The sequence below is a fragment of the Salvelinus fontinalis genome, chromosome 6 (assembly GCF_029448725.1).
Source record: "Salvelinus fontinalis isolate EN_2023a chromosome 6, ASM2944872v1, whole genome shotgun sequence".
NCBI lineage: Eukaryota > Metazoa > Chordata > Actinopteri > Salmoniformes > Salmonidae > Salvelinus > Salvelinus fontinalis.
The window spans coordinates 50,887,301-50,911,399 of record NC_074670.1 but is presented as its reverse complement, the minus strand read 5'-3'; the positions used below and the strand labels follow the sequence as shown (position 1 = coordinate 50,911,399).

The following is a 24,099-nucleotide window of genomic DNA, read 5'->3' as shown; positions in this document are numbered from 1 at the left end:
CCACCACTACAACAATGACACTACAACAAGTAGCCTAAGCAAAGCCCTTTTACCTATTTTCAAATAGGTACTGTACAAAAGGTACAGTAGCGACAGTAGCAACCCAAACTTCCCCAGTTCACACGAATCCCGGCCCATGAATGCAAACAACAGAGAGCATCTGGGAGGCTAATGCGATGAGTTACCCCGTATTCCCGTTAGCTGTGGAAACGTTCAGCACCTCCCCTGTTCCTAGGCTGATGATTAAAACCACATGTTGAGTAGAGAACCCGGCCTCGTTTGACCCTGCTCTGCCCCTGCACCTGAGACATTCTCTCTCACACAGACTCTTTCGGCTATATCCTTAGGCTGAACTCAGATCAGTCACGCAGGCCAGGAGAAACAGGGGGTGAGGATGACACGGCACGGCAGTCATGAGCTGTTTGTTTTTACATCTACATAACTCTACCATACCTCCAACCCCAGCTTTTTGCTGCACATTCCTGCCCTGGGATCCAGACTCTTCAGTGTGGAATGCTTGGAACCCTGATCCCCTTCACTGCAGCCAAACCTACTCTTTAGTATATCAGACCTAAACTGTTGGAATAGTCATACACTCCCCTATGTATTTATTTGGACAGTGAAGCTAAAACTTATATACTCCAGCATTTTGGATTTGAGATCAAATGTTTTACATGACAGTAAGTCGGGCGCTGATGACGTGGATGTCAATTAAAGCAGCCCCCTGCACCTCTCTGATTCAGAGAGATTGGATTAAATATGGTAGGCACATTTCAGCTGAATGCAATCAGTTGTACAACTGACTACGTATCCCCCTTTCTCTTTCCCTTTACAAAATGTCCCCTTTTAAATAAGTGTAAATTCATACATATCTGTTTAACCATTTAGAAATGAATGCACTATATTGATCTAGTCCCCCCCCATTTGAAGGTGTCATAAATATTTGTAAAAGTTCATTTGTGGAATTTCTGTCCTTCTTAAAGCGTTTGAGACAATCAGTTGCGTTGTGCCAAGGTAGGGGTGGTATAAAGAAGATAGCCCTATTTGGTAAAAGACCATGTCCATATTATGGCAAGAACAGCTCAAATAAGCAAAGAGAAATGACAGTCCATCATTACTTTAAGACTTAAAAGGTCAGTCAATATCAAATCAAATATTATTATTTGTCACATGCGCCGAATACAACAGGTGTAAACCTTACAGTGAAATGCTTACTTACAAGCCCTTAAACAGCAATGCTTTAAGATGTTAAGAAAAAAGAAGAAAAAAAGGTGTTGAGTAAAAAATAGATAAGTAAAAAAATAGAAAATAAAAGTAACAAATAATTAAACAGCAGCAGTAAAATAACAAGCAAGGCTATAAACAGGGGGTACCGGTACAGAGTCAATGTGCGGGGGCACCGGTTAGTCAAGGTAATTGAGGTAATATGTACATGTAAGTAGAGTTAAAGTGACAATGCATAAATTATAAACAGAGAGTAGCAGCAGTGTAACAGAGGGGTCTGGGTAGCCATTTGATTAGCTGTTCAGGAGTCTTATGGCTTGGGGGGTAGAAGCTGTTAAGAAGCCTTTTGGACCTAGACTGGGCGCTCCGGTACCGCTTGCCTTGCAGTAGCAGAGAGAACAGTCTATGACTAGGGTGGCTTGAGTCTTTGACAATTTTTAGGGCCTTCCTCTGACACTGCCTGGTATAGAGGTCCTAGATGGCAGGAAGCTTGGCCCCAGTGAAGTACTGGGCTGTACGCACTAACCTCTGTAGTGCCTTGCGGTCGGAGGCCGAGCAGTTGCCATACCAGACAGTGATGCAACCAGTCAGGATGCTCTCGATGGTACAGCTGTAGAACTTTTTGAGGATCAGAGAACCCATGCCAAATATTTTCAGTCTCCTGAGCTTGAATATGTTTTGTCGTGCCCTCTTCACGACTGTCTTGGTGTGCTTGGATCATTTTAGTTTGTTGGTGATGTGGACACCAAGGAACTTGAAGCTCTCAACCTGCTCCACTACAGTCTCATCGATGAGAATGGGGGCGTACTTGGTCCTCCTTTTCCTGTAGTCCACAATCATCTCCTTTGTCTTGATCACGTTGAGGGAGAGGTTGTTATCCTGGCACCACAGGGCCAGGTCTCTGACCTCCTCCCTATAGGCTGTCTCATCGTTGTCGGTGACCAGGTCTACCACTGTTGTGTCGTCGGCAAACTTAATGATGGTGTTGGATAGAGGTCGACAGATTAATCGGAATGGCCGATTTAATTAGGGACGATTTCAAGTTTTCATAACAATCGGAAATCGGTAATTTTTACATTTATTTTTATTATTTTTGCACCTTTATTTAACTAGGCAAGTCAGTTAAGAACTCAAGAACACATTATTATTTTCAATGACGGCCTAGGAACGGTGGGTTAACTGCCTTGTTCAGCGGCAGAACGACAGATTTTTACCTTGTCAGCTCAGGTCAATCTTGCAACCTTACGGTTAACTAGTCCAAAGCTCTAACCACCTGCCTCACGAGGAGCCTGCCTGTTACGCGAATGCAGTAAGAAGCCAAGGTAAGTTGCTAGCTAGCATTAAACTTATCTTATAAAAAACAATCAATCAAACATAATCACTAGTTATAACTACACATGGTTGATGATATTACTAGTTTATATAGCGTGTCCTGCGTTGCATATAATCGATGCAGTGCGCATTCGCGAAAAAGGACTGTTGTTGCTCCAATGTGTACCTAACCATAAACATCAATGCCTTTCTTAAAATCAATACACAGAAGTATATATTTTTAAACATGCATATTTAGCTAAAAGAAATCCAGGTTAGCAGGCAATATTAACCAGGTGAAATTGTGTCACTTCTCTTGCGTTCATTGCACGCAGAGTCAGGGTATATGTAACAGTTTGGGCCGCCTGGCTCGTTGCGAACTAATTTGCCAGAATTTTACGTAATTATGACATAACATTGAAGGTTGTGTAATGTAACAGGAATATTTAGACTTATGGATGCCACCCGTTAGATAAAATACGGAACGGTTCCATATTTCACTGAAAGAATAAATGTTTTGTTTTCGAGATGATAGTTTTCGGATTCAACCATATTAATGACCTAAGGCTCGTATTTCTGTGTGTTATTATGTTATAACTAAGTCTATGATTTGATAGAGCAGTCTGACTGAGCGATGGTGGGCACCAGCAGGCTCGTAAGCATTAATTCAAACAGCACTTTCGTGTGTGTATGCCACTGGCGATGTACTTTGCTGGACATGCTAGCTGTTCTCGGCGGCGCATCATCACTTCAAACGCATTCCGTCTTGGTGTTATCAGTTGGTCTACTACTACTGGTAGTATCGGTAAAATGTAAGTTATGAATCACAAATCACCATACAGCTGACACACTTCAATTTCATGAATATTTTTGACTTCAATTTGGTATCCAAAATACTACCAAGCTTGACTGAGTCTTTGCTGATGAATGCCCTGATCTCTGGCCAGTCAATTGGTTCATTGACATTGTTGTTTTGTCTATTAATCAATTCTATTAGATCTGAAAATGATGCATTAACCATGAATTTAATTGACTGTTTGTTTATAATAAGGGACGTATCATTTGTTTTTCAACAGGACAATGACCCAACACACCTCCAGGCTGTGTAAGGGCTATTTGACCAAGGAGAGTGATGGCATGCTGATTCAGATGACCTGGCCTCCACAATCACCCAACCTCAACCCAATTGAGATGGTTTGGGATGAGTTGGACCGCAGAGTGAAGGAAAAGCAGCATTGCTCAGTATATGTGGGAACTTCTTCAAGACTGTGCATTCCTCATGAAGCTGGTTGGGAGAATGCCAAGAGTGTACAAGCTGTCATCATGGCAAAGGGTGGCTACATTGGAGAATCTAAAATATACTTTGATTTGTTAAATACTTTTTTGGTTAACACATGATTCCATATGTGTTTTTTCATCGTTTTGATGTCTTCACTATTATTCTATTATTTGATCTCAAATCCAAAATGCTGGCGTATAGAAGCCAAATTAAACGTTTTAGCTTCACTATCCAAATACATACGGAGGGGAGTATATGTGGTTTACAAAGCCATCTTTTGAATACTGGATATATTGACCAACTCAACTGTAAGACAGATAGAGCAACATATCTTGTATTTTCTGTGTTGTGATTAACACATACTTTTCTAGTTAGACCACAGCAATAGTTTTGCTAATAGCACATTATCATCAATGTATTTGTTCAACTAGTTTGGACAGGCAGGCATCCACGTCTGGAGAGATCACTAATCAGGGTGGACAGCCTCCTCAGACTCCCCTTTTCTCCAGTCTTCAACCCTGCTCCATGGTCTCCCATCCCCCATGGAGTCTCCAGAGCTCTGGGTAGAGCAGCAGTAGCGGAAAACCCACAGGCTAGCATCATTAAGGCATGGCCATGGTAATTAGAGGGGCCACTCAAGCATTGGTTAAATTGAACTCACTTGTCTCCTTTGCAGGGTAAAAAGACTGTGAAATGTAGTTTCACAGGAGCCCTTTTGGGGCCCTAACTGCTTATTAAGGTATCGTTGCAATACACTCAAGAGTTAGTTTAGGTCATTGTTCCAGTTAGGCAATGATAGATGTGGTGAGTTCAAGCACATTCATTGTATTGAAAAAGCTATTGTGGACTGGTAACATCCTCTTTTTACACCTCATACAGCAGTGTTCTGGCTGTTGTGAGTGAAACATATCTAATAATAACTCTTTCTGTGAGATGATCCTGATCAAGTTAGGATGAGCTCCAACAGCGCAAATAAGCGACTGAAAATGTGTAACTCTTTTACAGCGCAAATAAACGACTGAAAATATGTGTAACTCTTTTACAATGGAAAGAGGTTTGAACTGAGCTGTATGATAGCCTGTGAGAGGGCTTGTGATCAGCCCCATAGATAGAGTACATTGTGTCATGGGTATGTGTAACAAGATTTAATAGGATACAGCAAACCTTTTGTGAGAGGCCACTGAAAGGCTTGTTTCATGGGACTTAATTGAGAAATGTTTAGGCTCAGTTAACTTCCCACACAAATTAATATAGCCTGACCCTGTTGTCTACATCCTGAAGCTTTGGCCAGAGGCAAAAACAAGCCTACACCAAAAACAACTAGCGAGTCGCTAATTTTCTCATTAGAAAGATAATGAGCAGAGACATAAGTATAATAAAAAAAAAATCTCTTGAGTTTTGTTACTAAATTGATTTAGAATATAGTGATTTGAAAAATAATTTGCTTGTATTGTTGTGGGTCTGGAATGAGACTTCCCACTGGTAACACACTAGTTGAATCAATGTTGATTCCACGTCATTTCAATATAATGACTTGAACCAACATGGAATAGACGTCTGTGCCCTGTGGGTTCATTATTCATAAAATAATAATAGTGAAAGCCTCAATGTGTATTTTCTGTGTCTTACCTAATAGTGCATGAAAGAGTTGGCTGCCGAAGATGGTGGAGACCTTCCCCACGCTGGCCTTCAGGGCCTGTTCCTCTGGACTGGTCAGACTGTCCTGGTACTGTCTCAGCAGACCCACTGCCCTCTCTGTGTCTGACAACAGGGATGCTTCAAGTTAACACCCTCACCAAGCCAGTCAATGTGATGAAATGTTAAGAAACTGATCAGATGTGATGTGCACATGACCATTTTGGTCCTTGAAACAAGTGGCAATATTATTCTACCACAGCATAAGACAAGCCTAAATGCTTGCTAAGAAAAGCCTCAAATTATGGTCTTATCGGGCACACTCATGTCATAGGCTATTGTACAATTGTCATGCTCAAAGCACACGGATAGAGTTGGTGCATAGTTTTATTCATTGTTGAAGAGTTTCTCTAACTTTTGGTGCTGCTATGGGCAGGGAAAGGAACTGTATGTTATCAGAACTGCAATAGTCTAAGTATAGAATGCATGCGCGTGCACAGCTGTTTACCGAAGCCAGGTGGGAGGTGTAGCGTAATTAACAGCCTTGTGATGTGCCTCACTCGCTTTACTATAACTACCTAAAGTTTATTATGAGTAAACTAAACTACTTCCCTTACCATGGCAGTGTGAAAGTGCTCCATGTCAGTATATATAAATTAATGGAAACATACTTCCTGTTTACATGTCTCTTCCAAAAATGTACAACCTAACGTTAATTCATTCGATTCTGGCTTCATAGTTGGCAACAAAGTGAGAAAATATACACGGATACGTTGCTGCAATTTTCTGCTTGTCAATACTTTTTGGCTATGACAGCGAATAAACCTAAATGTTCTAAAAACAGTATCGAATAAACGTTTACGATAGTTTAAACCTTGTACACAAACAAAACATTTACCAAAAAGTATGTAGGCACTTACCATATTTGTGGTCCATGGTGTATAGAAAAATATTCTGAGGATAACTATTCGAGGCAAACCAAAAACTAACCAAACAAACCAGAAGAAAGATTTAACAGAGTTGATGTTTGTACCCCGCTATTCTCCCCCACAATTAGGTTAATCCCGCATTTTTCAATTTTACTACCGAAACAGACACTCCCAAATTCGCACAACACTGAACTGTTACTGTAGCGGCAGCAGCTGTAATCTATTTGGCAAGAGACGTGTCCGCAAATTCTGTTAAAAAGTGAAAGGGTTTCTGGGTCACGCTCCGGCACCTCGATTAATTATCTGATAACTGTAGATGAGTATGTAGACCGTCGATGGGGGTCTATAGACCGAAAATTCGTAAATAAAACATTTTTTGTTTTTTTGGGGATACTTTTGCTAGACTTAAATCATAATTATCACCATCATCATCGTGGAAAAATATCGCTACAATATTGTCGAAAAACAATTCCCTTTAGATATTTTTCATATAGCCAACAAAAAATATTCAATAGTTTGACACTTCGAATTTGACCGTCTCACAAAAATGTGGTTACACCTGCCATCTAGTGGTTGTAGAAGATACTTTCATATTACCAAGGAGCCCTACCTGTAGCGATTGAACACATTCCAAGGTGTTACTGCATATTTTTTTATGTAGTGAATTCACACAGACACATAACTCATCATAACACGTTAATTTCATTAACACATACACGTCAAATCTGGATTGGAAAATCTCTCCTTCAGAATGTAACCTTAAGTGCACTGTAAATAGTGCTGACATTTATCAGCAACACCAATAGTTTCCAAATAAGGTTAAACTTGATGTGTAGAGTGAACCAGTTATGTTATTTATTTATTTTTACAAATAAAGTGTTACACAAATATATTTTCTGTAAGAATATACTCTTTACAACTTTGTTCATAAATTCTCATGACGAATGTAAAATGTTTGCCTGGCTACCCAAACTCCTTGCATCTGGCCAAACGGTACGCCATGCCCATGGATGTTAGTTTCTTCTTTGCAATGAGTCTGGATCCGAGTAACTCCATGACAATTTCTATAATGGCAAAAACATTCTAATCGTTCCCTGAATATGATGGGTTGGTCCTGTGCCAGAGCCAGAACACACGTGGGTAAAGCTGAGGTTTGAAAATCAATCATTGGCTTTGCTACTGATTGGTTAGAGATGATCCAATTGCTGATTACTTTGTTTTGTACAACACCTCTCATTATGACATCACCTCAAACGAGTTCAATAATGGCAGTCTCAGACGGAAGTATGTAGCGAACAACAGAGCAGCGGAGTAATTCAGTTTTTTTTTTTTTTTTACCTTTATTTAACTAGGCAAGTCAGTTAAGAACAAAATTCTTATTTACAATGACAGCCTAGGAACAGTGTGTTAACTGCCTTGTTCAGGGGCAGAATGACAGATTTTTACCTTGTCAGCTCGGAGATTCGGTCTAGCAACCTTTCGCTTACTGGCCCAACGCTCTAACCACTAGACTACCTGCCGCCCCAGTTTGAGTCGTCAGGCAAGTAGAATGTACTCTATGTATGTGATCCACCATTTTTTAAATACTGTAATTTAAATGGGCTGAATTCCTCCCTGATTCAAGGCTTAACCATTCAGACAGTATATTATTAATGGGGGGGGGGGGGGGGGGGTCGTCTGGATCCAGGCTGTTCTGTTTCTTCAGGCTTAATTCAAACTATTCAGAGGGTAAGAAGAGGGACAGTTCTCTCTGATTCCAGCCGGAAAATCCTTTCTTTGCTTCTCTTTCCCTGCAGAGATAATCACACACAAAATAATTATTCCACTTCGTCATCTGTATCATCATCTGTATACCATAAGGCGGTGCACAATTGGCCCAGCGTAGTCGGTTAGGGTTCGGCCGGGGTTGGCGGTCATTGTAAATAAGAATTTGTTCTTAACTGACTTGCCTAGTTAAATAAAGGTTAAATAACACATTTAAAAGATTATCTTTATATGATGCCCTTGTACATCCTAGTTTATGTGACCGTAAGGACAAATACAGCAGTTGTTATCTTTGCATGTCATTAATGCAACCACTACACTACAGATTAAATTATTTAAACCATCAAGACAAGAATGACATGTATTACGGTAAGAGAGCGTGACATAATATATCAGTCCCATAAAGTTAACAATAGCAATCTTAAAGATTCATAATACAGGATACATAGATAGCAATTATCTTAGTAGTTAGTACCGTACATAATTACTGTAAACATTGTAAAGTGAAACAAATCAAGTAATCAAATTACAAACACTGTTTCCATTGTCTTTTACAAACAATGGTAGTGTTCTACTCACCTCTGTAAAATGAACAGTGTGACCATTATGAGCAATGACCCCAGGTCCACTGTGATCCATATCATTCTGTATCTATCAGGTCTCTGAAACACATAAACACCTAGTAGGTACATTCATATGACCCATAGATCGCGCACAAGATTAAAAACACAGCATTGAACAAGAAAATGTCAAGTTCAATGCTACACATGGATATCATAATATATGCTAGCTAATGGTCAAACACAACATTGACTTTGTGAGAATTACAATGTCAGGGTGGGGTGATCGGGTTGACTTTTGAAGAGGGAGTGTCTATGGAAGAGTGAAGAAGAGAGGTTTGATGTGAGTCCCTCACCATTGTCCAGTCAGGCTGGGTCATGTCCTGTAGGAGGGAGCAGGCGTTGGTGGTCACAGAGTTGGCCCCCGAGCACCACAGCAGAGAGAAGAGCCATGGTTCATTCACCACCCACAGGTTCACTGACACATTCCTGCTCCGAAGCTCCCTGGCACACGGAAACACACAAAAACACAAATTTAGTTGGTAATTCAAAGATTAGTTGAAAGAGCTCAGCTCACACAGAGCTACTTCAGCAAACATGACACTTCTCAAAGACTACAGACAGAAGTGATCAATCATAACATGTCATACTATTAAAGCACACATCATGTTTGTTCAGACAACACTTTCCCATCATCTTTGGAGCTGTTCGTTTCCCTAAACCAACAGAAACTATCATCCCATGAGAACGTTTCACTACTGGGCTCTCAGCCATTAAAAAACACACCTGGGTGAAAACATGATATGATTCTCATTCTTCCCTGAAGCAGCGTGTGTCTCCATCTACAACAATGCCAGTTCTTTGTCTCAGCACACCAACACTTTTCATTGTGACACTATTGTTTGCCCTGCAGCAGTCAGTCAGCACAGAAAGAGTAGAATGTGGTTCTGGAATTAAGGTTTATTTGGCTACAGCTCTGAGAAAAGTGTGGGCGCTTTGAGGTAGGCTACTCACCCAATCTCTGTGGCACTCAACGCACTGTATTTGACATTCAGATGGTCTCCTCTGTCAAGGTCCATATCAGACACATCGTTGTAGACCTGTATGAACCCTGGTGCGACCTCCCTCACATCCCCCCTGTGTTTGGGTGGAAGCCAGAGGATCTAGAGAGAGAAACGACAAAAAAACACTGTCATACAACTGTAATAAGACTTTAACTACACAGGACAGGAATGATAAAGCGGTGATACTGATAGACATTCTACTCACCAGGTCTTGGGGGATGCCAGATTTGAGGATGGTGTTCACAGTGTCGATAGTGTCATTGTTGTCGTCATTTTTTAGGTCAAAGATGACAGAGGTGTTATGAGTCTTAGCTAGGTCCAGCAACTGCAGAAGGGAGGGAACACTCTGGTTCCCAGCTGTCTTCTTCTCCTGCTCTGACAGCTGGGAGACTGAGCAGAACGGATCTGTCTGAGGAAGACATCCATATTATGGATGTCATTATGTCAACGAGTTGGTAGAGTTCAAATTGTAATCAAAATGTAAAGGATCTACAGTATATAAGGAATTTTCAAGTAAACCTTCTGAAATGATTTCCAACTACAATATACAAGGGATGCTTGTGAAATTGGATATCACCCTTACCTTCAGGAACCAATCACCAGCGTTTAATTCCTGTAGCTCCTTCCAAGTGAGGTTTGTGCTGTGGTTGAAGTCTTTCCCAGGGAACTTATGTAGAACATCTGTAGTCCTCCTCAGGAAATGGCTTCCGTGGTCGTGCATCAGGTAAGGAACTCTGTCCTTACTGGGGAAGGAAGAAACGTCAATAAACTGCGTCTTTGAAAAGCGCTATATAAATCCCACGTGTTATTATTAAACTGAAAACAATTTAAAACAGCAGTGCACGTTTGATCCTTCACAACTCTGCAACGTCTATGTATAGATGAAGCAGCCTTAGTCCCCCGGGTACCTGAGCTGCACGTCCGTCTCAAAAGCGATCACGTCGCACCCCACACTCCTTCTGAACGACATCAGGGTGTTCTCTGGGGTTAGCTGAACACAGAAAGAGGACAGATGTGTGAGAAACACTCCTGTGCTAAATACAGATGACACAGCTAAGCTGAGTGGGCCTATTGTGGCGATAGTAGAGAAGAGTGGAGCAATGTAATGGGGGCAGAGCAACATGCCATGTGGGGCCCTCATAGAGGAATGTTGCCTCAAAAAGAATTCAGCACTGAGCAAATTTCAGGTCTGCTGAACCGCAAACTTGAACTTTGTCAAATTATGTGCAACTTACGGTGAACACTTTACGGTGAACACTTTACTCAGTACTTTAACTTACAGTTTTAACAGTGGCCAAGTAGGCTACTGTGGCTATTTGATCATAATGTCGGCCTACCAGAGCAGCCTACCATAAAAAATAATGAAGAAAAATGCATCCCATAACATTTGAACATGGAAATAGCTGTTCAGTCTACAGTAGCAACCAATGTGTGGTGTGCAATGCCTATACATTCCATGAGACTTTTGAAAAAAAAACATGCAGGCTTGACATCAAACTGTTTATCCACTTGTCCTTCATACCATCATTACAGAGAATCGGACAAATTATGCTACACTCTGCCTATTGGCTACTTAGCTTATTCAAGACTGTCTCAAAATACAATGTCTACTGAAATAGAATCCTACTCCAATGCACTTTTGTAAATAGTTTTCCAGCTTAGACCTTTAATATTGAGGCAATATAACTAATGTAGGGTATGAGAAATAGACTGAGCAGGATGCACTTCCTCACCATTGGTGCTCCGCGATGACCAATGAGGGCAGGTTTAGGGGGCAGCTGTTTCTCCTCCACCAGACAAGGGGATTGGATGAGGAGGGGGCTGAGGAAGATTGCCACCGACACGCCAGCAAACACTACCATGATGAGGATCTTAGAGGCTGGGGACACAAACAGACACAGGTTAACAAATGAAACAGTCATACTTGAACTATTGTTGTGAATAGAAAAAGGCAAAGAAAGAAGATGCTGCATTTAGTCAACTGAATTAGTTCATACAGCTGGTACAATCATTCCTTTTACATTACATTTACGCTTTAGTCATTTAGCAGACGTTCTTATCCAGAGCGACTTACATTCGCAATTAGGGTTAAGTGCCGCCCAGTTTTCACAGAACTCAATTCTATTGAACTAATATACCTGTATATGGGTGTGTAGGCTACTGGATGTCTCATATTATTGATGTCATGGTGAGTGTTTGTGTATTTCTATTGAAGGAGTTCAGTATCAGCACTGACCTATTCTGCGGGTCCTTTGGAAACACTGGAACACCAGGCAGCTTACCAAGGTCAGGGCTCCAACCCCTCCCATCTGTAGGAATGGAGCCGTGGCCTGAGGGAGATCAATGTTACATACCAAAGCTCTGACCCCAAACGCATTTATTCTTAAAAAAATATATATATTTAACCTTTATTTAACTAGGCAAGTCAGTAAAGAACAAAGTCTTACTTACAATGACGGCCTAGGAACAGTGTGTTAACTGCCTTGTTCTGGGGCAGAACAATCGATGTTTACCTTGTCAGCTCGGAGATTTGATCGAGCAACCTTTCGGTTACTGGCCCAAAGCTCTAACCACTAGGCTACCTGCCGCCTCAAAACCTGCTTCACATCTCACTATAGCGCTAACATTCTCACCAACGCGCCACGCCGCGCACACACACACACACACACACACACACACACACACACACACACACACACACACACACACACACACACACACACACACACACACACACACACACACACACACACACACACACACACACACACACACACACACACACACCTACCTAATAGACGGTTCCATGCTGCAATACTTTAGCCTTACTATACCTGTAATGACAGGAGAACAGTGTGCCACTCTTTTTTCCACTGTAGGCTTATTCCAGTGGTGCCCAGGGCGATGAAGACCACACCTAAAAACAGGAACAACTGTGCAGAGCAAACCACAAGACAATACAATGCAATCAATACAGATCATACCTAGGTTAGTTCATATTGTTCATCATCTATGCAATCATCATTCATGTTATGCAACCTAGCAATATAGCTGGATACTTCTTGTAACACATGCAGAGGGAAACATTCCAGGAACACATAATATTCCTAATACCTTGTGTAGACAGTGTAAGTCCAAAGGCTCTTTCAAGGCAAGTTGGACCAGCGCAAAGACCTGCAATTAAACAGTCATTACAACACAGCTAATGTCAACTACATAAATACATTGATAGGTATATGAATTGTCTCCCTCACCAGTAACAGGATGCAGTAGATGGTCAGTACGGCAGCGATAACGATCAGCACCATGAACCAGTTCACCCACAGTTTAAGAATGGAAAAGGCCTTCCTGGTAGGGGACAAAAGAGGGTAGAAGATCACAGGGTCTGTGAACGTGTGTGTGTGTGTGTGTGTGTGTGTCCGAAGCTGTATGACCAAGCTCACCAGTTGACATCCTCACGGTCATTGAAAGCCATCAGACAGACGTACATCCAGAAGAGAGTGAGCAGGGACACAGCGGTAAGGACCGACAACCAGCAGCAGGAACACTATAGCAAGGAGAGTTCATCATTACTGCTGGAACTCTAAACCTGTTCAAATTGTTCCTCACATTGGAAGAACTCATTGATTACTAAACTTGTTTGTCAGGAAAACACTTACCTTCCAGGATACAATTAAAAGTGTGTGTACAGGTTGTTTCGACAGTCAGAAACTGTACGCAGAATTTCATTCAATTAATTAGATGTATCTCCGGGGTACAGGTGAAAATAATCACACACAGTGCATTCGGAAAGTATTCAGACCCATTAACTTTTCCCACATTTTGTTACGTTACAGCCTTATTCTAAAATTGTATAAATCGTTTTTTCCGTCAATCTACACACAATACCGCATAATGACAGAGCAAAAACAGGATTTTTGAAATCTTTGCACATTTCTATAAAATAAAATACATGGAAATATCACATTTACATAAGTACTCAGACCCTTTACTCAGTACTTTGTTGAAGCACCTTTGGCAGCGATTACATCCTAAAATCTTCTTGGGTAGTGTAACGGCATTCAGAAGAAGAAGGTGAGGACCAAGGTGCAGCGTGATACGTGTTCATATTATTTATTCAAAACTGAACACTAAATACAAAATAACAAAAAGAATAACCAAAACAGTTCTGACAGGTGATACAAACACCCACAACTACCAGTTGGAAAACAGGGTACCTAAGTATGGTTCTCAATCAGAGACAACGATAGACAGATGTCTCTGATTGGGAACCATACCAGGCCAAAACATAGAAATACAAAACCTAGACATACAAACATAGAATGCCCACCCACATCACACCCTGACCCATTCTTCTCTGCTGGTCCTCTCAAGCTGTGTCAGGTTGGATGGGGAGCATCACTGCAAAGCTACTTTCAGGTCTTTCCAGAGATTTTCGATTGGGCTCAAGACCGGGCTCTGGCTGGCCCACAGGACATTCAGAGACTTGTCCCAAAGCAACTCCTACGTTGTCTGTGTGCTTAGGGTTGTTGTCCTGCTGGAAGATGAACCTTCGCCCCAGTCTGAGGTCCTGAGCTCTCTGGAGAAGGTTTTCATCAAGGATCTCTCTGTACTTTGCTCAGTTCATCTTTCGCTCAATCCTGACTAGTCTCCCAGTCCCTGCCGCTGAAAAACATTCCCACAGCATAATGCTGCCACCACCATGCTTCACCGTAGGAATGGTGCCAGGTTTCCACCAGACATGACGCTTGGCATTCAGGCCAAAGAGTTCAATCTTGGGTTCATCAGCCATAGAATCTTGTTTCTCATGGTCTGAGAGTCCTTTAGGTGCCTTTTGGGAAACTCCAAGTGGGCTATCATCTGCCTTTTACTGAGGAGTGGCTTCCATCTGGCCATTCTACCATAAATGGCTGATTGGTGGAGTGCTGCACAGATGGTTGTCCTTCTGGAAGGTACTCCCATCTCCACAGAAGAACTTTGGAGCTCTGTCAGAGTGGCCATCGGGTTCTTGGTGACCTCCCTGACCAATGCCCTTCTTCCCTGATTGCTCAGTTTGGCCAGGCGGCCAGCTCTAGGAAGAGTCTTGGTGGTTCTAAACTTCTTCAATTTAAGAATGATGGAGGCCACTGTGTTCTTGGGGACGTTCAATGCTGCAGAATTTTTTTGTTACCCTTCCCCTGATCTATTTCTCTACACAATCCTGTCTCAGAGCTCTAAGGACAATTCCTATTACCTCATAGCAATTCCTTCGACCTCAATTGCTCTGACATGCACTGTCAACTGTGGGACCTTATATAGACAGGTGTGTGCCCTGCCAAATCATGTCCAATTAATTGAGTTTACCACAAATCAAATCAAATCAAATTTTATTTGTCACATACACATGGTTAGCAGATGTTAATGCGAGTGTAGCGAAATGCTTGTGCTTCTGGTTCCGACAATGCAGTAATAACCAACAAGTAATCTAACCTAACAATTCCACAACTACTTCCTTATACACACAAGTGTAAAGGGATAAAGAATATGTACATAAAGATATATGAATGAGTGATGGTACAGAATGGCATAGGCAAGATGCAGTAGATGGTATAGAGTACAGTATATACATATGAGATGAGTAATGTAGGGTATATAAACATAAAGTGGCATAGTTTAAAGTGGCTAGTGATACATGTATTACATAAAGATGGCAAGATGCAGTAGATGATATAGAGTACAGTATATACATATACATATGAGATGAGTAATGTAGGGTATGTAAACATTATATTAAGTGGCATTGTTTAAAGTGGCTAGTGATACATTTTTACATAATTTCCATACAATTCCCATTATTAAAGTGGCTGGAGTTGAGTCAGTATGTTGGCAGCGGCCACTACATGTTAGTGGTGGCTGTTTAACAGTCTGATGGCCTTGAGATAGAAGCTGTTTTTCAGTCTCTCGGTCCCTGCTTTGATGCACCTGTACTAACCTCGCCTTCTGGATGATAGCGGGGTGAACAGGCAGTGGCTCGGGTGGTTGTTGTCCTTGATGATCTTTATGGCCTTCCTGTGACATCGGGTGGTGTAGGTGTCCTGGAGGGCAGGTAGTTTGCCCCCGGTGATGCGTTGTGCAGATCTCACTACCCTCTGGAGAGCCTTACGGTTGTGGGCGGAGCAGTTGCCGTACCAGGCGGTGATACTGCCCGACAGGATGCTCTCGATTGTGCATCTGTAGAAGTTTGTGAGTGCTTTTGGTGAAAAGCCGAATTTCTTCAGCCTCCTGAGGTTGAAGAGGCGCTGCTGCGCCTTCTTCACAACGCTGTCTGTGTGGGTGGACCAATTCAGTTTGTTCGTGATATGTACACCGAGGAACTTAAAACTTTCCACCTTCTCCACTACTGTCCCGTCGATGTGGATAGGGGGTGCTCCCTCTGCTGTTTCCTGAAGTCCACAATCATCTCCTTTGTTTTGTTGACGTTGAGTGTGAGGTTATTTTCCTGACACCACACTCCGAGGGCCCTAACCTCCTCCCTGTGGGCTGTCTCGTCATTGTTGGTAATCAAGCCTACCACTGTAGTGTCGTCCGCAAACTTGATGATTGAGTTGGAGGCGTGCATGGCCACGCAGTCGTGGGTGAACAGGAAGTACAGGAGAGGGCTCAGAACGCACCCTTGTGGGGCCCCAGTATTGAGGATCAGCGGGGTGGAGATGTTTTTATCTACCCTCACCACCTGGGGGCGGCCCGTCAGGAAGGCCATGACCCAGTTGCACAGGGCGGGGTCGAGACCGAGGGTCTCGAGCTTGATGACGAGTTTGGAGGGTACTATGGTGTTAAATGCTGAGCTGTTGTCGATGAACAGCATTCTCACGTAGGTATTCCTCTTGTCCAGATGGGTTAGGGCAGTGTGCAGTGTGGTTGCGATTGCGTCGTCTGTGGACCTATTGGGTCGGTAAGCAAATTGGAGTGGGTCTAGGGTGTCAGGTAGGGTGGAGGTGATATGGTCCTTGACTAGTCTCTCAAAGCACTTCATGATGACGGAAGTGAGTGCTACGGGGCGGTAGTCGTTTAGCTCAGTTACCTTAGCTTTCTTGGGAACAGGAACAATGGTGGCCCTCTTGAAGCATGTGGGAACAGCAGACTGGGATAAGGATTGATTGAATATGTCTTTAAACACACCAGCCAGCTGGTCTGCGCATGCTCTGAGGACGCGGCTGGGAATGCCGTCTGGGCCTGCAGCCTTGCGAGGGTTAACACATTTAAATGTTTTACTCACCTCGGCTGCAGTGAAGGAGAGCCCGCAAGTTTTGGTAGCGGGCCGTGTCAGTGGCACTGTATTGTCCTCAAAGTAAGCGAAAAAGTTATTTCGTCTGTCTGGGAGCGAGACATCCTGGTCCGCGATGGGGCTGGTTTTCTTTTTGGAATCCGTGATTGACTGTAGACCCTGCCACATACCTCTTGTGTCTGAGCTGTTGAATTGCGACTCTACTTTGTCTCTATACTGGCACTTCGCTTGTTTGATTGCCTTGCGGAGGGAATAGCTACACTGTTTGTATTCGGTCATGTTTCAGGTCACCTTGCCCCAGTTAAAAGCAGTGGTTCCCGCTTTCAGTTTCACGCGAATCCTGACATCAATCCACGGTTTCTGATTTGGGAATGTTTTAATCGTTGCTGTGGGTACGACATTGTCAATGCACTTCCTAATGAACTCGCTCACCGAATCAGCGTATTCGTCAATGTTGTTGTTGGACGCAATGCGGAACATATCCCAATCCACGTGATCGAAGCAGTCTCGAAGAATGGAATCAGATTGGTCGGACCAGCGTTGAACAGACCTGAGCGCGGGAGCTTGCTGTTTTAGTTTCTGTTTGTAGGCTGGAAGCAACAAAATGGAATCGTGGTCAGCTTTTCCGAAAGGAGGGTGGGGGAGGGCCTTATATGCGTCGTGGAAGTTGGTATAACAATGATCTAAGGTTTTACCAGCCCTGGTAGCACAATCGATATGCTGATAAAATTTAGGGAGTTTTGTTTTCAGATTAGCCTTGTTAAAATCCCCAGCTACGATGAATGCAGCCTCAGGGTGTGTGGTTTCCAGTTTACAAAGAGTCAGATAAAGTTCGTTCAGGGCCATCGATGTGTCTGCTTGGGGGGGGAATATATACGGCTGTGATTATAATCGAAGAGTATTCCCTTGGTAGATAATGCGGTCGACATTTGAATGTAAGGAATTCTAAATCAGGTGAACAGAATGACTTGAGTTCCTGTATGTTGTTATGATCACACCACGTCTCGTTAATCATAAGGCATACACCGCCGCCCCTCTTCTTACCAGAAATATGTTTGTTTCTGTCGGCGCGATGCGTGAAGAAACCAGCTGGCTGCACCGACTCCGTTAGCGTCTCTCGAGTGAGCCATGTTTCCGTGAAGCAAAGAACGTTACAGTCTCTGATGTCTCTCTGGAATGTTACCCTTGCTCGGATTTCATCAACCGCTGTGGACTACAATCAAGTTGTAGAAACATCTCAAGGATGATCAATGGAAACAGGATGCACCTGAGCTCAATTTCGAGTCTCTTAGCAAGGGGTCTGAATACGTAAGTAAATAAGGTATATCTGTTTTTTATTTTTAATACATTTACAAAAAAAATCTAAAAACCTATTTTTGCTTTGTCATTATGGGGTATTGTGTGTAGATTGATAAGGAAATGTTTTTATTTAATCAATTTTAGAACAAGGCTGTAATTTAACAAAATGTGGAAAAAGGGAAAAGGTCTGAATACTTTCCGAATGCAAATGTAATGTGTTAAAAATGAAATTATCTGAAATACCTGATTTACGTAAGTATTCAGACCCTTTGCTATGAGACTCGACGTTCCCCAGAGGGCTTAGGACCTCAGACTGGAGCAGAGGTTCACCTTCCAACAGGACAACGACCCTAAGCACACAGCCGAGACAGCGCAGGAGAGAATTAAGGACAAGTCTCTGAATGTCCTTGAGTGGCCCAGCCATAGCCTGGACTTGAACCCGATCAAACATCTCTGGAGAGACCTGAAGATAGCTGTGCAGCAACACTCACCATCCAACCTGACAGAGCTTGAGAGGATCTGCAGAGAAGAATGGGAGAAACTCCCCAAAAACAGGTGTGCCAAGCTTTTAGAGTCATACCCAAGAAGACTCAAGGCTGTAATCGCTGCCAAAGGTGGTTCAACAAAGTACTGAATAAAGGGTCTGAATACTTATGTAAATGTGATATTTCAGTTTTAAATTTTTAATACATTTGCAAAGCTTTCTAAAAACCTGTTTTTGCTTTGTCATTTTGGGGTATTGTGTGTAGGTTGATGATGGGGAAAAAAACAATTTAATCAATTTTAGAATAAGGCTGTAACGCACAGGTGTCAAACTCATTCCACGGGGGGCCGAGTGTCTGCGGGTTTTCGCTCCTCCCTTGTACTTGATTGATGAATTAACATCACTAATTAGTTAGGAACTCCCCACACCTGGTTGTCTAGGGCTTTATTGAAAGGAAAAACCAAAAACCTGCAGACACTAGGCCCTCCGTGGAATGAGTTTGACACCCCTGCTGTAACGTAACACAATATGGACAAAGTCAAGGGGTCTGAATTCTTTCCGAATGCACTGTATATATAACCCCTAGCTATGGTTTAGAAGTACATATTCATTGAGTTTTCTTGTGTGGCTGGTCGACCCAAAAAGTGTGTTTTTGTGTTTGTGATTGCGTGAGTGTGTGTTTATGTAGACTGTACATGTGATATTTCCAAGGGGCTCAGCTCCCTCTGGGATGTTTGAGTCACTCCAACGCCTCTTCATGTTTGGTTTCACCTACTGTTCCATGCCACCACACTTAGGGGGAATCAATACAGTCATCAAACACACCGGCATTCACCATTCAACCAATCTCAATTGTGTCCGAACAGAAACCCCCCTCCCCTTGGACACTAATGGTTTGTCCCCTTTGTAGTCCTGTCCCAGATCACCTTTTACCCAGCCTGTAGGATCCTGTGAGTTCAGTTCAGCAATTAGTCCTAGCACATATTCACATGCTCTAATATGCACCACAATCTCCCTCCTCCCAATTATCCTGCTCTTATTTACACAACAGGTCTGAATGGACAGATGCCTCTCCAATAACATCCATCCACATCTCACATGCCTAGGAATAGAGGCTTCCTATTATACACCCACGGTGAGTTTATAAAGGGGAAACATCCTCATGCATCCACTGAATGCTGTCCAATGGAATGATAGTGACTGTTGCTGCTGGATGGTGATGACGTAGATGATGACATAGATGATGATGATGACGATGATTGACATTACAACACATACCAAAGCCATTTTAACATTTACATGTAGGCCTGACTCACCTGGGAGAAGTCACTAAAACAACTACATGGAATTACAGTATATAAACCAAAGTTGAGGATAATGATGGTAATGTATGAGAAGTTAGTACCAAAACTGTTAATCATCTTAATGTATGTTCTATAGCTATATTCTACGCAAAAATCTAAATCTGGGTCCACAACAGTACTCACTTTTCGTTTCCTCTCACTGGGGTGCCTCCAGTTGCAGCTATACATTACCCTGCAGCATATTCGGCCACAGCTGTCCTCAGACATCATCACCTCCTCTCCTCAATTACTATCAACTAAAAGGATATCCTGTCCAGAGAAGTGTGGATCCTGTCGGTCCTGTTGTGTAGTTATTTGATCCTCTCAGCCTTGAGGGGCTGGATAGAGTGGTGGGGGGACAACACTCCTGGAGAACAACTTGTCTGGCAGCTCTGTATGTGAGGAGAGGGGCTCCGCTCCGCAGTGGGCTGACTCACCACTCTAAACCTACACAGTGTAGGAGGAGAGAGAAAAAAGACTGAGGGGAAAAACAGGGAATATTTGTGAGTTTAGGGCCATCCCTGTTCAATAACTTCCTGAATAGAAATTCTAAGTTGGGGAGCTGCTGAAAATGGCCAACCCTGTGGGGTTCTGTGAGAGTACCACGGAGAGGCCTGAGAGTGAGATCCCACCATAAGACACTCAGTTCCGTGGGAGTAGGGAGGGAGAGGAAGAAGGAGGAGGGGGCTCATCGTCAGCAGGGGGTTGCAGTGCAGAGATGTACAGACTTCAACCGGGGGATTAGCTCGGGGGACTGGTGACCTGTTATTATGAAACCAAGATATTAAGCCTTCACAATATTGAAATATTACTCTACAAAGAGAGCTAAAAGATGGATGAGGGAGGTGAGGGAAGAATATTCAGTGAACAGGCTGGGGCAGATACATGTAAACCTGCTACCCCCTTATTCTCTTCACTGGGGTGATTATATAGAATTAGGGCACAGTGCCCAGTGCCCACATAACAAAAACAAAATAAAAAAAACACATGAAAAGTTTGAAAGAGTTCTACCACATTGTAAACCAAATTGACATTAGACCGTCTATTGATCCATTTCGGGAAGGTCTGACAAGTCTTTTTTAAAGCATGAGCTGTTAATTCATCAAGTTAGAACACTCGTTGAGCTTTCCTTGAAAATGAATAACTATTAGCTGATTGTAAAAACAAGCGAAATGTACTTGGTCAGTTATTATATTTGTTTGGGGATTTTCGCCATTAATATGTATCAGATAATCAAATGTATACTGTTGGTCAAGGGCTGAGGTGTGTTAAGCAAACTTCAGACCTGACACATTTTGTTTGAATAGGTATTTGGTCGACAAGTCCATAATCCAAAATAAGTATTTAAGAGAAAGAAAGAAAAGTCAACACGTATAGATAGGGGCCAGTATGAAATAGTGTGAAGGTATTTTGTGCTGAGGAAAAGCCCTTCTCTAAAAATCAGGTTGGATTGAGGAGAACCATATGATCACAGGAACATGTCTGAGCAGGTCGACAACTGGAAAGAAGTGAAAGTCAAGAGAAATCTGAGCAGGAAACCAGATCATTTGCCATTGTAATGTAAGTTGTCTATGCCTACAAATCTACAGACTAAGAATGTAGGCACAGAAGTGAATTTCAGGATGCTTGGTGGAAACCTCCTTTAAACCTACCACTTCTTGGCCAGGGCTCCCTTGAAAAAGAAACTTTGTCAGCTGCTACAGAATCATACAGTCTCCACAGTATGTCATAATACAATACAACAGTGAATAATCAGTGTGTTCTCAGTCCTTGTACATACAGTCTGGCGTCAATCACTATCAACAGATTTTGAGGAACCATCCATAACATGCAGTATCAAGTCTAGTGACCATCAACACTGAATGCCACAAACAGATCACTTGAAATGAGGAGTATTACAGAAAATCCCCAAATGCTAAGCATTGTGTTGATCCCTCTGAACTAAATACGAACTTTAGTGGTCTTAAATGTCCCCCTTACAAGACGAATAAATAAACACATGGAATAAAAAACGTCTGACGATCAACAGGGAAAGTGTTCCGATAAGCATGGGCCTAAAAAACACTACATATTTGTTAGAAGAAACATCTCTGTTTCTGAAACAGTTGTATACTGTAGCATTTACTCTTAACAATAGTAATGTCAAGGCCAAGACAAACTCAGCAGTGTTGCGAGTGTGAGAAGGCATGATTCACAACTTGGCACACATCAAGCACTGGGACTTGGCAAAAAATTTACATAGCATATCAATGTTTGCTAGGTAGGCGAGGGTAGGCACAGGTAGTCAGGTATTCAACACGGTAATAAGGAAGGGTTACTGATCAGAACAGATAAGGTGAAGAAGAAAAAAATTTAGCCAAGATTCCAACATGTTTATCGCCTACCTTTCTAAATAGAACTTTGAAATGGAATCATGAATGCCCTTTTTCACTTCAACATGTATAATGTTGTAATGATCCATAAGATCCTGGGCATGACAATAGATGTTATGTTTTGAGAGTTGTCATCACATTAAGCAATAATGACTTTCTCAAACTATGGTGGTGAGAAAGTTGAGACATATTGGGACGAGTTTGATCTAAACCTGATTGTTCCACCTTTGAGAACTTGACTTTAAAATCAGGAAATAGAATGAAATATCTCACAATTTATTGTAACAATGTCCTGTTACCACATTTAAGTCCATTTCCATTGCATCCCTCAATGTGTCTTAACTGTCCTGGATTTGAAGTTAAAAATATTTAGTTAACTCACTCATGTTGACATAAAAAGGTAATACAATGTCATACAAAAGTGAGTGACAGAAAGCCTAATATTGAACCCTTTCTGTGGTAAACCCTGTACTGAGTGAATTTTGTTATTTAGAATGTGGTCTGTCTGCATCAGAACTACATAAAGTATTGTATCTACAATTACAGGACATTTCACATGTTCTCCTCATTTGACCAAAGTTTAAAAACAACTTACCATTGAGCATGAATAACTATCTCTGTTCAAACTCAGTGTTTAACCCGGTCAATCGATTTAGTTGAAATATGTAGATATATTAATCAATTTGAATTAATTTGACAAGGCATTAAAATACAATAGGCTAGTAAAAGGAGTGAGGTGCATCATACCTTGAGATAATATAATGTGTGCGTCTCTCTTGTAGTGTTGCAACACTGTAACAGCCGGTGATATTCTGTTCATCAACTTTTTCTAGTCCAGTCCACTATATTTCGTTACCTCTTTTCTGTGTCTGTTGTTCTGTCATCCACTCCCGTTCTTTGTGGAAATCCGTGCCCGGAATGTAAATGAATCATAATGAATGGGTGCAAGTTTCTAAAGTAGTAAGGGGAGGGGTATGCGGAGGGAGGCAAGTCGCCTGAACGTACGTAGCCTACAATTGCAGATAAATGCTTTGAGCGCATTTTTAATACTATTGATAAATTAGAATGTACATGTCTAGGGGTAGAGGCAGACACGTTTTTCACATTACCTAACTCATCAATAGACTAAATAAATGGACAGTTCACATATGGATAGTCCTATATAGGGATAGTTCACCCAAATTACAAAACGATTTTTTGGTTTCCTTACCCTGTAAGCAGTCCATGGACAAGGTGAGACAACAATCCATGCTTTGGTTAGGTGTCCCTGGCACGGTTTCCACATGCTAACAAAGCATGGAGTGCTGTCATACATTGTACATAGACTGGTTAAAGGGTAAGGAAACCAATATGTCATTTTGTAATTTGTAATATCCCTTTAATAGTGTTAGAACACCTGTTCGGGCTTCTGTATGCGATGTCTGCACTATTTCATACAGAACTTTAGGTCAATACTACTGCTCCGAAAACAGTTCAATTAAGCTTAAGGGAACTGAGCACGATTTAAAACGTGTCAGCAACAATACCTAACCACACTTAAAAGCGCGACAGAATGCATGTCATGCTCTATT

General features: G+C 42.1%; 2 protein-coding genes across 5 annotated transcripts in view; both read right to left on the bottom strand.

Moving 5' to 3' along the window:
* The window catches only part of dlg3 (discs, large homolog 3 (Drosophila)), a 136,654-nt gene extending 130,068 nt beyond the window's left edge, over positions 1–6,586 (bottom strand). Inside the window, exons 1-2 of the mRNA XM_055926933.1 lie at positions 6,370–6,586; positions 5,444–5,575 (exon numbers count right to left, since the gene is read on the bottom strand). Of these exons, the coding sequence (XP_055782908.1) occupies positions 5,444–5,575; positions 6,370–6,385 (148 nt within the window). The 5' untranslated portion in view covers positions 6,386–6,586. The remainder of the gene's footprint in view (positions 1–5,443; positions 5,576–6,369) is intronic.
* A 1,452-nt stretch (positions 6,587–8,038) lies between these two features.
* On the bottom strand, positions 8,039–23,702 carry gdpd2 (glycerophosphodiester phosphodiesterase domain containing 2). Of its 4 annotated transcripts, XM_055926920.1 has the most exons (15): positions 23,276–23,702; positions 20,301–20,603; positions 13,210–13,313; positions 13,021–13,114; positions 12,881–12,940; positions 12,601–12,699; positions 12,003–12,096; positions 11,500–11,645; positions 10,675–10,757; positions 10,350–10,509; positions 9,972–10,175; positions 9,717–9,865; positions 9,059–9,206; positions 8,722–8,804; positions 8,039–8,168 (listed from the first exon to the last, which is right to left on the bottom strand). In XM_055926920.1, exons 2-15 carry the CDS (start codon positions 20,385–20,387, stop codon positions 8,096–8,098), a joined length of 1,584 nt encoding a protein of 527 aa, XP_055782895.1. In that variant the 5' UTR covers positions 20,388–20,603; positions 23,276–23,702; the 3' UTR covers positions 8,039–8,095. The 4 variants fall into 4 exon arrangements, with proteins under 4 accessions (XP_055782895.1, XP_055782894.1, XP_055782896.1 ...); XM_055926919.1 differs by lacking the exons at positions 20,301–20,603; positions 23,276–23,702 and adding an exon at positions 20,130–20,292; XM_055926921.1 differs by lacking the exons at positions 20,301–20,603; positions 23,276–23,702 and adding an exon at positions 20,130–20,292 and having other exon boundaries at positions 12,003–12,075.
* Positions 23,703–24,099: the final 397 nt, after the last annotated feature.